At 33.3% G+C, this 13,266-nt stretch overlaps 1 protein-coding gene across 1 annotated transcript; it reads right to left on the reverse strand.

Moving 5' to 3' along the window:
* Positions 1-9,917: 9,917 nt before the first annotated feature.
* On the reverse strand, positions 9,918-12,069 carry LOC125844022 (uncharacterized). Its single transcript, XM_049523250.1, has one exon. It carries the CDS (start codon positions 11,997-11,999, stop codon positions 10,056-10,058), a length of 1,944 nt encoding a protein of 647 aa, XP_049379207.1. The 5' UTR covers positions 12,000-12,069; the 3' UTR covers positions 9,918-10,055.
* Between the last annotated feature and the right edge of the window lie 1,197 nt (positions 12,070-13,266).

Here is a 13,266-nt window from a genome sequence, read left to right on the forward strand (position 1 = left end):
CCCATATTATAATGTCCACGCTCCACGTAACGGGGTTTGGGCGTGCAGGAAAGTGTTAAGAATTCACACAATCGGAAAAGGGATGGGAATTTGGTCTCTACCTATATGGACTTGGACAAACCTCCCCTCATGAGTTACCTAGCTTTAGGGAATGAGTTAGGCCTAAGATCCATCTTTACACAATCAAATGTTATTTGTACGATGCTTTTGTTGAAACAAGTGTTAGAACATATTGAAAGAAGAACCACTAAAGCATATCGAACTCTTAAATATGATCATCTATCAATTAGAAATTTATAATTCTCTTTTTAAATTCTTATTTTGTACACAAACACATCTTTTAAATATTATTTATTTTTAAAAATCTACTCTTATTAATACGAGGGAATCGTGCATATATTTAGACTAGTTAAAAAAGAAAAAAAAAACTCAAAAAGGTTAATGAATTGATTCCAAATTTGCAATATTGCATCCTCAAAAACTGCAAATAACACATGACTTTATTTTATTTCAGAAGAACACATGTCATTAGATCACGATTTGTTAAGAGCTTTTCGGCGGATAATAGCCAATGTATCGCTTTTGATCGGTTTGTTGGGGGGTCATTGATGAAGTAGGGATAATCCATTAGGGTTTTAGGAGAGAAAATGAAGAGGAAAAAGAAAGAAAGGCGGAATGAGTGAGAGGAAGTATGTTCCTCTAAAATAAAATATAAGTCACGTGTTTGTAGATTTTTTTTTTAGAAAAAAAAACTACAAACATGTGTTCCTCTAAAATAAAATAGAAGTAACATGTTGTTTGCAGATTATTATTTTTTAGAACAAAAAAACTGCAAATAACACGTGACTTCTATTTTATTTCAAAGGAACACACTTCCTCTCATTCATTCCGCCTTTCTTCCTTTTTCCTCTTCATTTTCTCTCCTAAAACCCTAATGGATTATCCCTACTTCATCAATGGCCCCCCCACCAACAAACCGATCAAAAGCGATACATTGGCTATTAACCGCCGAAAAGTTCTTAAACATATCGTGATCTAGTCACATTTGTTCTTCTGAAATAAAATAGAACTCACGTGTTATTTGCATATTTTGAGAATGCAATATTGCAAATTTGGAATCAATTAACTATATTTTTTGAGTTTTTTCTTTTTTTTTTAACTAGTCTAAATGTATGTACATCACGCGTTATCCTCATATTAATAAGAATAGATTTTTAAAAATAAAATAAATAATATTTAAAAGGTGTGTTTGTGTACAATATAATAATTTAAAAAGAGAACTATAAATTTCTAATTGATAAATGATCATATTTAAAAGTTAGATTTGCTTTAGTGGTTCTTCTTTCAGTATGTTCTAATACTTGCTTCAACAAAAACATCGTAGAAATAGCATTTGATTGATAGGTAAAAGAGTCAAGTCATTAACTTTTACATAAGCACTTAAATGCATGCATTATGTGTATTTCATGTTGATTATTACAATTTGTGTTACTATATTATTAACATATTAAATTTTTCTATAAATATTAGCATTACAAAGACGCATTGTCATACAAAGTTGTATACTAGATTAACATATAGTATGAAGTTATTCTTTTAAACAATTACCACTACAAAATCGTATTGGCATTAATAAATTGACATCAATAAACTGATATCATATCACAAATGTGTTATTTATTTGTAACTAGTCATTAAGGAATTGTTATGCCACCAAACTAAGAAAGACTTGTCAAAATTAGTGGAAACAATCATTAATGCCTACATTATGGTAGGTTGTCAATATCACACTCCTTGGAATGCGATCCTACCTTGGACCCTATTAACGCGGGTTGTTTTGTGCACCGGGCTGCTCATTTTTATAATTTATTTTCGAAAGTCCTAAACATAAAGTTGCTTTGCATTATAAGTACAATTTTATTCAAGGTGTAATTATTTCTTAAAAGGTAAATTCTTGTTCGCTTTTAAATTTCTAAATATTGAAATTTTCTATATATTTCAACTAAGGAAGGATTTAATACATAAAATTTAGTTAATTTTAACATTCTAAATATTAGAAAAATAATTAATGACTATTTTGTCAAGAGTGAATTCTATTTTAAAAGGGTAAAAATGTGAACAAACATTTTGCTATAGGGAATTAGGGATTCATACTTTAAATATTTAGTAATAATTTAATTTTAAACTTTTCAGTTTGCCTTTATGAAATGATTCAACTCTAACCAATTTCTTTTTCTCTTAATTTATGTGTCTAGTCGAACACCATCACATAAATTGAAACGGAAGACATAGTTTAGATTTAACTAAAAAGAGTGAATAACAAAAACACTCAAATAAATTGAAACAAATGAAAGTATGTTATGTTTCTATATTTTCTTTTCTCGATTATACAATTTAAAAACAAGAAGCAGAAGAAAGAATTCAACGTATTAATGCCAAATGAAGCTACACTAAGGCTGGCAAACGGACCGGTTTTTGTCCGGTCCGGTCCGGTTCCCGTACCGGTAAGACCGGTACCGGTTGAACCGGTAAGGAACCGGTCTTATAGGTACCGGAACCGGTACCGAAACGGAACCCGGATTTTTATCCGGTTCGGTAAGAACCGGTTCCGGTCCGGTTCAACGGTCAATTTAATTTTTTTTTTTTATGTTATTTTATTTTTTTTAAAATTTGAACGTTATAGAGCCGTTGGGCCCTTTTAGCCGTTGGGTTGGGGCCCAAAACGGCTCCAAACAGCTCCCCACCCCTCTCTACCCCTTAACACTATAAATATACTCATATTTTTTCATTTAAATCACAAATTCACAAACTATTTCATTAATATATAAAATCTCTTAATTTTCAATCTCTCATAAATTCATAATTATTATTTTGTGATATTGACTTGGAGTTCGAATTTCGAAGATTTATTTGAAGTAAATCGGAAGCTTCAATTGACATCTCTCAATTCCGGCTTTGGTTATACATCTACTTTTACGTAGACGTTCGGTACATTCGTTCCAACTTTAATTTTTTATTTGTTTATTAATTAAGTTATTTTATTTTTTTGTTATATTATCTTTGCTTGTTTTTCATAATATTAATTATTTTAAACTTAAACATGAATTTTGAAAAATATAATGGTAAAAGACCAAAGTCGGAAAGAAAAAATAATAGGGGAGGAGGAAGTAGTTCTAATTCTAAAAATTTGTCACCTCCTAGATTTAGAATTAATACTAATGATTATACTCATGTTGATGAAACTTCTTTTACACGAGACTCACGACCTATTGAATTTAATTCCAAAAATGAAGTAGATCATGAAACTTTAAATAGATGTTTTACTAATTTTGAGGAAGAATTAGATGAGGAAGTAGAAATAAATGAGAAAGATGATGAGACCCCTACCCCTACTAATCCGGCTACCGAATTACCGAAACAAGATGAAGTCCCCTCTTAACCTATTTTTTCAAAGATCCCTCTTAACCTATTTTTTCAAAGATCGTTGTACGTGTTAAAAGATCTTTAGTATGGAAATTTTTGGTACAAAATGAGGAAAAAACTACTGTTACTTGCACGAAATGTAAATTGATCATGAAACATGTAACTACGGGTACACAAGGGGGAACGGGACGACTAAGAACACATTTGAGAAAGTGTAATAAAGAATTTGCTCGCCTAGATGATATAGAAAGGGCTAATAGAAATGGAATACCTCAATCTGAAAATTCTATGGGAGTTGGAGGTTCTAATATGGTTCAAAGTGTATTAAATATGACTAACCCGGCTAGCCGAAGCACACACCGCACTTATAGTAAAGAAAAAGATCGTAGAGAATTAGCTAAAATGGTTGTTGTTTGTGGTTTGCCTTTTTCATTTCCTTCACATCCTGGTTTTATTCAGTATATTCGGGAATTGTATAACCCAGATTATGAAGGTATTCCAAGAAGTACAATTAAAAGTGATCTTTTTAAATATCAAAAAGAATATTGTCATTTTCTTCGTTGTTTATTTGTTTATTATGATGGTAGATTATCTATTACTTCTGATATGGGACGTAGTCCTAATGGTAATGATTATTTTACAATTACTGTCCATTGGATTGACCATGAATGGAACATGCAAAAACGAATATTAGGATATAAATATGTTGAAGAAACTAAAACCGGTGCTTATATAGCAACAAAAATAGGCTCTATTTTACAATTTTATGGAATATGTGATAAAATAATGAGTGTCACTTTAGATAATGCTTCTAATAATTTAAAAGCAATTGATTATTTAAAATGTAGACTTTGTCCAATTGATAATGATTCTTTTCATATTAAGTGTGCCGCACATGTGTATAATTTGATAGTAAAAGATGGTATTTCTCAATTTGAAATTTCTTGTGAAAAAAATTAGACTTGCTTGTAATTGGATTTTTAAAGCTAAAATAAAAGCTAGAATTACAGAATTTAAAAATCGTTGTAAAGAATGTGGACTTGAATATAGAAAAATTCCAAAAGAAGTATGCACTAGATGGAATTGTTTATTTGAAATGCTTCAAGTTGCTTATATTTATCAAGAGCCGGTACAATTAGTTTTTAATGCTCATAATGCGGACCCGAATTTGAGAATTGGCTATGAAGATTGGGAAAATACAAAAGAACTTATTGAATTTTTAAGTGTTTTTTATAAAGCAAAAATGCTGCTTCTGGTCAATATTATCCAACTATTTCTTCTGTTTTAGTAAATATTTGTGTTATTTCATCTGAATTTGCAAAATATAAAGGAAAAGATCGATTTGAAAATTCCCTTGCTTTTATGATTGAAAAATTCAAAAAATATTTTTTCCCTATTCCTCAAATCTATTTGACTGCTACTACTTTCAACCCAAATTACAAATTAAAAGGTATTGAAAGAATGGTCGAAAAGATTTATGCAAATTTAGAAATTAAAGATGATGAAACTCCCAGTGTTGAAGATTGTAAAAGTAGCATATATATAAAAGCTAGAGAGTTATATAATACATATAAATCTATGGAAAAAAATATTCCAATAGTTGAACCTCCATCTTGTAAACCTAGAAGCGATGATACGGATGATTGGATGGATGATTATCTTGAGCTTGAATCATCTACTAATAATGATTTTGATTTATATTTCAATCAGGCACGGGAAAAGATTAGGCATGAAGAAGGACAACTTTAAGCTCCAATATTAGTATGGTGGAAGAATCGTGAAAATCAATTTCCGACCCTTGCTAGGATTGTCCGAGATGTGCTAGCGATTCAAGCATCATCGGTCGCTTCGGAGCAAGCCTCTAGTGCGGCGAGATTTATGATTGGAGATCATCGATATTCATTAGCAAAGGATAGTTTGGAAATATCGGTGTTGTTTCGAGATTGGGTCAATGCCGAAAGAAGAAATACCAGACTACCACAATTAAATAGCCAAATAGAAGACGAAATAGATGAAATATTTGGTGATAATAGTGATGATGGTATGGAAGCAATGGATGAAGAACGACAAATACAAGTTCCAAAAAATGTTTCTTTTGAAATGATACAAAAGTTACGAAAAGATTTTAAAAAGAGTTTCAATTGTTAGTACAATAATTAATATTCAATACCTAGATTATGTACTCTTTGTCTCTTTCTAATATTTGTATTGTACAATTTATTTATTTGAATAAACATACGATTATTCGCCTTGATTTTCTTTTAAAATAGTCTCTTATATTTAATTCAAGTCATTTTAGAAATTTAATTTTCAACTATTTTAATATTAGTTTAAAGTTTAAACTTTAATATAAAATTGAATTTTTAGGTTTAAACTTTAAATTCAATATAAACTTTAAACTTTAAAGTCAATTTTAAACTTTAAATTCAATATAAAGTTATAAACTTTAAATTTTAAAGTCAATTTTAAACTTTAAAGTTTAAAGTTTAAACTTAAATTCAATTGAAACTTTAAAGTTTAAAGTTTTAAATTGAAGTTTTTTAATAATATAATTTTATTAATTAATAATATAATATTATATAATAATTAAAGTTAATAAAAAAAATAAAAAAAATTACCGGTACAAAATGATCCGGTAAGAACCAGTTCCGGTCCGGTCCAAACCGGTTCCAATCCGGTAACTAAGGGACCAGACGGAACCTTTGGAAATTTCCGGTAAAACCGGTTCCGGTAACGAAATCCGGTAACGAGGACCGGTTCCGATAAAACCGGTCCTGTTGATCCGGTCTTGTCCGTTTGTCAGCCTTAAGCTACACTCTTTAATTTAGTTTACGTACCATGAGTTGAAAAAATGTGATGGATAATTATTAAGTTTGATAAAGAAAGGATTGCTACAAGTTAACAAATTATAATTGATTTTAAAGCCTTAAATGTTAGGACTTCTAATATAGTTCAAATAAAGAAAAATTTAAGAAGCACAATTTTAGTCAATTTTAAAGTACTAAATATTAGAAGTTTTTACCTCTTACAAATAAGTAAAAATTTAACAGTTATAACTATAATTAATTCCAAGTTCCTAAATATAAGCTTTACTAGAAACCTGGCAAAGATGGTGTTTTTTCAGTAAAGTCTGCTTATAATACATTGTGTTATTAGCAAATACCACATGGGCCCTAGAAATATATTTGGAAAGTTAAGGTTCCTACAAAAGTTTTGTGCTTTTCCTGGTTTGGCAAGAGAGGCTTGCCTGACGCAAGAGAATCTAAGGAGAAGGGGATTCCAATTATGCTCTAGATGTCCATTTTGTGTTTTAGAAACAGAATCCAATAGCCATCTGTTTCTTCATTGTTTTGTCACAGGTCTTCTGTGCCAACTTTTTCTTAACATTGTGGGACTCCTATGGTGTATGCCTTCAAGCACTAGTGACCTGCTCAAGGAGTTGGAATTGCAACGGGGTGTAGTTGGACAGAAGAAATGGTGGAGATTGGTTCCTGCTTGTATATGGTGGACAGTTTGGAAAGAAAGAAATGTAAGAATGTTTGAAGGAAGAAGTAGCTCTGTACAGAATTTAAAGATGAAGTGCTTTCTTCTTTTTCATTTTTGGTGTAACGTTTTGAAGAGGAGGCAGTATCCTTAGTAGATCTGGTAGGTGCTCCTAACTGTTAAGATTTCATAGTTGGCTCTGATGTCCTTTCTCTGTATTTATGGTTTTGGCACTATCCTAGTGCCTTTTTCTTTAATACTCAAAGTTACCCATCTCAAAAACAAAACAAAAGAATATAAGGTATAAAAAGATGGATTACTGGAGACAAATCCAAAATCTAAATATTTTAGAAATTAAATCCAAAATCCAATACATATTTCAAAAATCCAAAGAACTCAGATTTGGGTTTGGCTCAAACTCTGCCCAGCCCTACTCAATACCTACACGCAGAACTATATGGCAGCATGTATGTATATCACACAAGCCATGAACATTACTTCTTATACATAATCAAGAGCTCTAATCATCTATTGATACTTGTTAGCTAGGTAACCAATTTAAATAAGAACATAATAGCAACAACAATTGGGATAACTAACCTGGACAAGCTTTTTGCACATGCTGAAACTCACGCCCTCCATCACTCCCTTGTATTTATGCCTTCTTCCACGGCCAATGTGAATGGTGGAGATTGAGCTATCGGATTGAGAGCCTTCAAGCCTAACCTCAATATTAAATTTTCTGGTCACATATTCGGCTGTTGTCCATGGTTTTCTTGTTCCCCAAACTGTAATTCCCACCATCAGCTCCAGTCTCTAAAACAACTCCAAATATAACAGAGCCCTTTCCAATGCTGACATTTAACAAAAGACCTACCATATGTACCGATACCTTAAATGTTCTCCTCAATGCCCATCACCTGATTAGGCAAAGAAGTAAGAACATCTGAAGAAAATCCAGAGCCCTCATAGATGCACAACCATTTAACAAAAAAAGAAGTCTTCCTGCCCAGTAAATGCAACTAAGGGCCTCATTTCTACTGGAAACCTTCCATCATCGTTGGCAGATTTACCAATAATCTTCTGGTCAAAGTCAAAGCTTGCTTTCTCATCTTGAAATATGGAGAGCAAACCCAAAATTGAGTGCATCGCCCGCCTCATTCCATTGTTCATCACCTTCTGAAACAAAGTCCCTGTCTGGCTTACCTTCATAGCATTCTACTTAGTCTTTAGCCTGCTGCAGCACACGATCAATTATTAATGCGCGAAGAGAACAGTGCCTGTTTTCACTTTTCACCCTTGGGTTAATAATAATCTTCTGGAAAGCTTGCTTTCTCATCTTGAAATATGGAGAGAAAACCCAAAATTGAGTGCATCGGCCGCCTCATTCCATTGTTCATCACCTTCTGAAACGAAGTCCATGTCTGGCTTACCTTCATAGCATTCTATTTGCCTGCTGCAGCACACAATTTCTCATTTGTAGTTTCTCCCTCATTGTCTGGAACTCTTCAAGAACAGTGGCATGGGACAAAACCACAGACACCTGATCAGAAACTACTTCCACTAGCTCCATCTCATCATAGCTCAAGAATCTATCATCAGCACTTCAAAGATCCAATCCTTATTGTAATTTTCAGAACTTTGGGATGATCCGGAACTCCCCATTATCCAATAAAAACCTAGATCCATTGCTTTATCTACACTAAAATACTAGGCTTAATTTGCTTGGTATAGGGCTCAAACCCGCGACCGATGTGATTGAAATATTTATATATGACTATGATTCATGGATTAGTTTTCAATTACTATAATTTAATAGGCATTTGGCCATAGGTTCAAATATTTTTCACTTTATTTGAAATTTATGAAGTTAATGAGTTGAAGATGGTTATGTTTGGTTATACATTTTGCAAAAGAAAGAAGAGAGAACTATTTTGGAATTTATGAAGATGGAGTTGGAAAATAGGTTCGAAGCACTTTTCCAGATTTGGAAACCAACTCCAAGTTGGATTTGGAAATTTTATAACCAAACACTGATTTGGAAATGAAGTGAATTCATTCTGAAAATAAGTGATGATTCTCATGAAAAAAAATTAGTATCTACATTTTGCATGAGAAAATAAATGAACAATGTGCAGCACATATGTAACAGCTAAAGAAGGTTATCATTCAGGAATATGAAAAAGAAACATCAAAAACCAGTAATATCAAGCACGGACACATCATGGCAAAATACTTGGGAAATCCAAAATCAAAGCAACCAATTACATATAAAGCAAAACATCTTCAGGACTTTATTACTCGTTCGTTCTTGCTTAGATGGTTTGTATAGTCAGCTAGAGATTTTTCGTAATCTCAAATACGTCATTTTGTAATTTTTGCATCTTCTTAATGCCATTGTTAATACCACTTTATCTATAAAAAAAAAACATGAATATTTAAAAAACAGAGTACACTCAAATGAGAGTATTAAGCTATTGGAGCTTAGCATTTCAGAGCAATCCTGACTGTGAGATTATTTTTACAGAAGTTGAAAATATTGATTTGACATGCTGTAACAAGGGACAGAACTGAAGTGAAAAAAAGATATTTTGTTGTTACCATGCAATGACTACTTTTTTCTTATCTGAAGCGACAAGTTGAGGATCTTATGGATTAGAAGTATTTATTACAGTGCAATAACTATCGGTAACCAATAAGATCCTCAACTTGTAACTCCAGATAAGCAAAATAAGAATAGCACTTAAGCACTATCAATTGCCTGCCAAAACAGACTACTACTTACCATTGACATAGACAGGAGTTCAAGTTGCAATTCAACTTTGTAGCGCAATATCAGATGGTCGGTGAATTGAGGTCTTAATAACACCCATTTCATCTCTTAAAATTGAAAGATAATTTTTATCAAATGGAAGAACTAAGCAATATAAAGAAAACTATGATGACTACTAATAAGATTACTCAAGGAGCATGGAGATAGAAGCAGTAAACTGATTACTGCAGCTACTTCAGAAGAGAAAAGTAATAAATTAGCATTACAACAGAAACATCAACGCAAGTGCCCAAGTAATTCTACACCATTCTTAACTACAGCATCCAGAAGACAAAAATTATAGCTACAACTACAACAAAAGAAGTGTCTTACTTAGCTAGGCAGCCTCTACCTTATCACCATCCACAGCATTGAGTATAGGAAGACTGCTAAGGAATTCATCAAGACCTTCAAAAAACCCAATTACTTCAACAGTATCATCTTCTCCCTCTCCTGCTTCATTTTCTCGGCTCATCTGAATTATAGGCTCCTCAACCTCATTACTGAACTCCACATTCAAATCCAAATTCCCGAAGTGTTTTGCAACCCTCCCACGTTGCCTTCTTGTCTTACTTGTGACACCTCTGTTACTTGACTCAACTGTTACAGCATGGGATATTTCCACACCACCTTGAGTTGCTAAACCATCTTGCAAATTGCCATCATTATTTCCTTCAACAGTTTTTGCCTTATCAGTGTGCTGTTTCTTGGCATTTTTTCTTGGGGTTCCAGTCCTTGCATTCTTTTTCTTCACATTATTTGCTTTCTTCCTCTCCTTACTCCGATTCCAATCCACATCTGACTCCTCAACTGACTCAGATACCTCAACAAACACATCATCATCTTCAACATATGTTGTCGGAGCAAAATGCTTTCGTCCACCCCCACTTATCGATCCACCAGCATTAAGCGAACTGCCAAGATTATTCACATTAATCTGTCCTCCAATAGCATGACTGTTCACATTACTCCCTCCATCCCCCCCAAATCGTGGAGAGGTAAACATGGGCGAAAATGGAGACCAGCTCGAAGTGTTATCTACATTTCTATTAAAATCCTCCAAAGTCAATCCAAAAGGCATAAATCCCCAACAACAAAAATTAATTTCTTTTCCATCAATATTTGGAGGAGGAGATGCAATTTTTACAGCTTGAAAACCTTTCTTACAATTTTGACACCTTAAATTACAATTAGCATAATCCAGAGAGTACTCATACATAATAAGACAATAAGGACATGCAGTCCAGAAACTGGGAATCCCCTTACCTGATCCATCTACATTCCCTTCCTTCTCCTTCACATCATCACTAGTACTAGCAGACTTATTTGCATTGTTCCCCACCACATTCTCATTTCTCTCTGGGAGCTGTTGATTCCCATGCTGCTCTACAGTAACCACTGGTTCCCGCCCTTGTGTCGAGCTCAACCGGACACCAACTGGTGGGTTTTCTCTATTTAAGCTTCTCACAGAAGTTACCGGCTGTGGTTGGTTCAAACTCAAGAATGTAGCAGGTTTTTCATCAGTGTTCGAAAATGAAATAGAAGTCACAGGTTGTGTCTGTTGTCTCAGAAACGTTACAGGTTGTTGTGGTTGCTGTTGCTGCTGCTCAATATCCGAGCTTTCCATAGAGGTCACAGTTTCTTGCTCACGAGTCAGAAACGTGGGTGGCATAGAAATTCCAGCTTGTGGGTCTCTGCTAAAGCTTACTCCAGCAGCATTTTGACTAGGCAAATTCACAAACATTTGGTCTGCATTCGAACTAGGCATTGACTGATAAACATTCTGATGCACAAAATTAGAAGTAGGTGCAGTAGAAGCAGCAACTGGGTATAGGTTAAGAAAGAAGCCCAACTCCTTATCATACATACTTTTCCTCATAGGGTTAGAAAGAACCGAAAACGCATCAACAACAAGACGAAAAGCCTGATCAGAAAACGGAAAACTGTTATTCTGAGGGTTTAGTAAAAGCGCAAACCTTCGATACTGCTCAGCGATGAAATCCACATTCTGGGTTTGGTTATGAGGAATTTGGAGAATAGAGTAGTAGTCAAAGTGATGATTGTTTATACGTTTGTCGCCGGCGTTCAAAGTATCAACGATGCCGAGTATTTGGTCGGTAGCAGGTGCAAATGCCGGGTCGGCATCACGAGCCCGGGTCGCAAATGACTTGCTACCAACTAGGTCACGATTTGTTAATAGCTTTTCAGCGATTGACAGAAAACGTAAAGCTTCTGATCGATTCGTTGGAGGGCCATTGTTGATGAAGAAAGGATGCTCCATTCTAGGGTTTTAGAAGAGAGAAAAATGAAGATGAAAGGGCGGAGCGAGTGAGAGTGTTGAATTCCCTCTGAAATGAAATAGAATACAAGTGTCACGTGGTGTCTGCAGATTTTGGGGATTAGGACATTTACGAAGCCTAGATTTGTTAGTAAATTTTATTAAAACACTCAAACTCGGTTGAATATTAGGATATATGATAACATATTTTTTATTTATATTTCTAAAAGTGATTTTTTTGCATGTGTTAATAAAATTATATATTCATTACATAGATCAATAAATCACTTAAAATATGTTATCTTTTTAAATGGTATGAATTTGATCTGATATGTCATGAAACCTTAGATTTATTCGATTAAGAATGATGTGTGTGATTGAAAGAGATGACATATTTTATCTTATTGATTTATCTACGTAATGGATATTTGAGAATACGAATAAAAAAATTCAAAATTTGAACTGAAAATGATCAATAAAAACACTTTATTATTTGTGAGGGTTATCAATTGGAACAGGAATGAAATTTGTTGATAATGTTAAGAGATTATCTATATAATAAGTGTTTTTCTTAATCAAGAATTCATTTTTTATTTTGTTTTGCTAAACTTTAAACTGTTTTTAAAAGAGTGAAAAGTTTGTTGGAGGGAGGGGGGTTATTTATTTCTAGTGTTTGATTAGTAAAAAGAAAATATTATTCCATAAATATCATATATCATATATAAAAGAAGAACCCTCAACTTGGTGACATGGCACCATCAGAAGCAAGGATTCTCTTTTTATTTATTTATTTTCAAAACTGCCCTTTCCCTCTACAATAGGAACGTCGTTTCTACCTTCAACAATAACTTCTCCCATTTGTTGTTTTACCACTCTTGCCGCGCTTCATAAATATTGTGCTTCTTTACAATAGCCGACCTACTTATGTGGCACCCTCACAGATCATAAATCGTATTTTACCCTTCTTAAAAGTCACAACTATTTAGAAAAGTCAGAACTCTTCATAAAAGTCACAACTTTTCACAAACGTCACAATTTTTCACAAAAGTCGCAACTCTTCATTTTTCATTCACACCTTTTAAAACTCAACACTTAATTCCAAGGCACCAAAAGAATAAAGAATAAACAAAGAAAATTGATTTCAATTGTAATACGACATTACAACTCTTGCACCTCTTTGTCCACAACTCATAACGCTGCTGGAATTGTTGAACTCATTACATTTGGTTCTTTAGTGAACAAAACTTTTATTTCTGCCACTATTATTTGT

Source organism: Solanum stenotomum, chromosome 11, assembly GCF_019186545.1.
Source record: "Solanum stenotomum isolate F172 chromosome 11, ASM1918654v1, whole genome shotgun sequence".
NCBI classification, from domain to species: domain Eukaryota; kingdom Viridiplantae; phylum Streptophyta; class Magnoliopsida; order Solanales; family Solanaceae; genus Solanum; species Solanum stenotomum.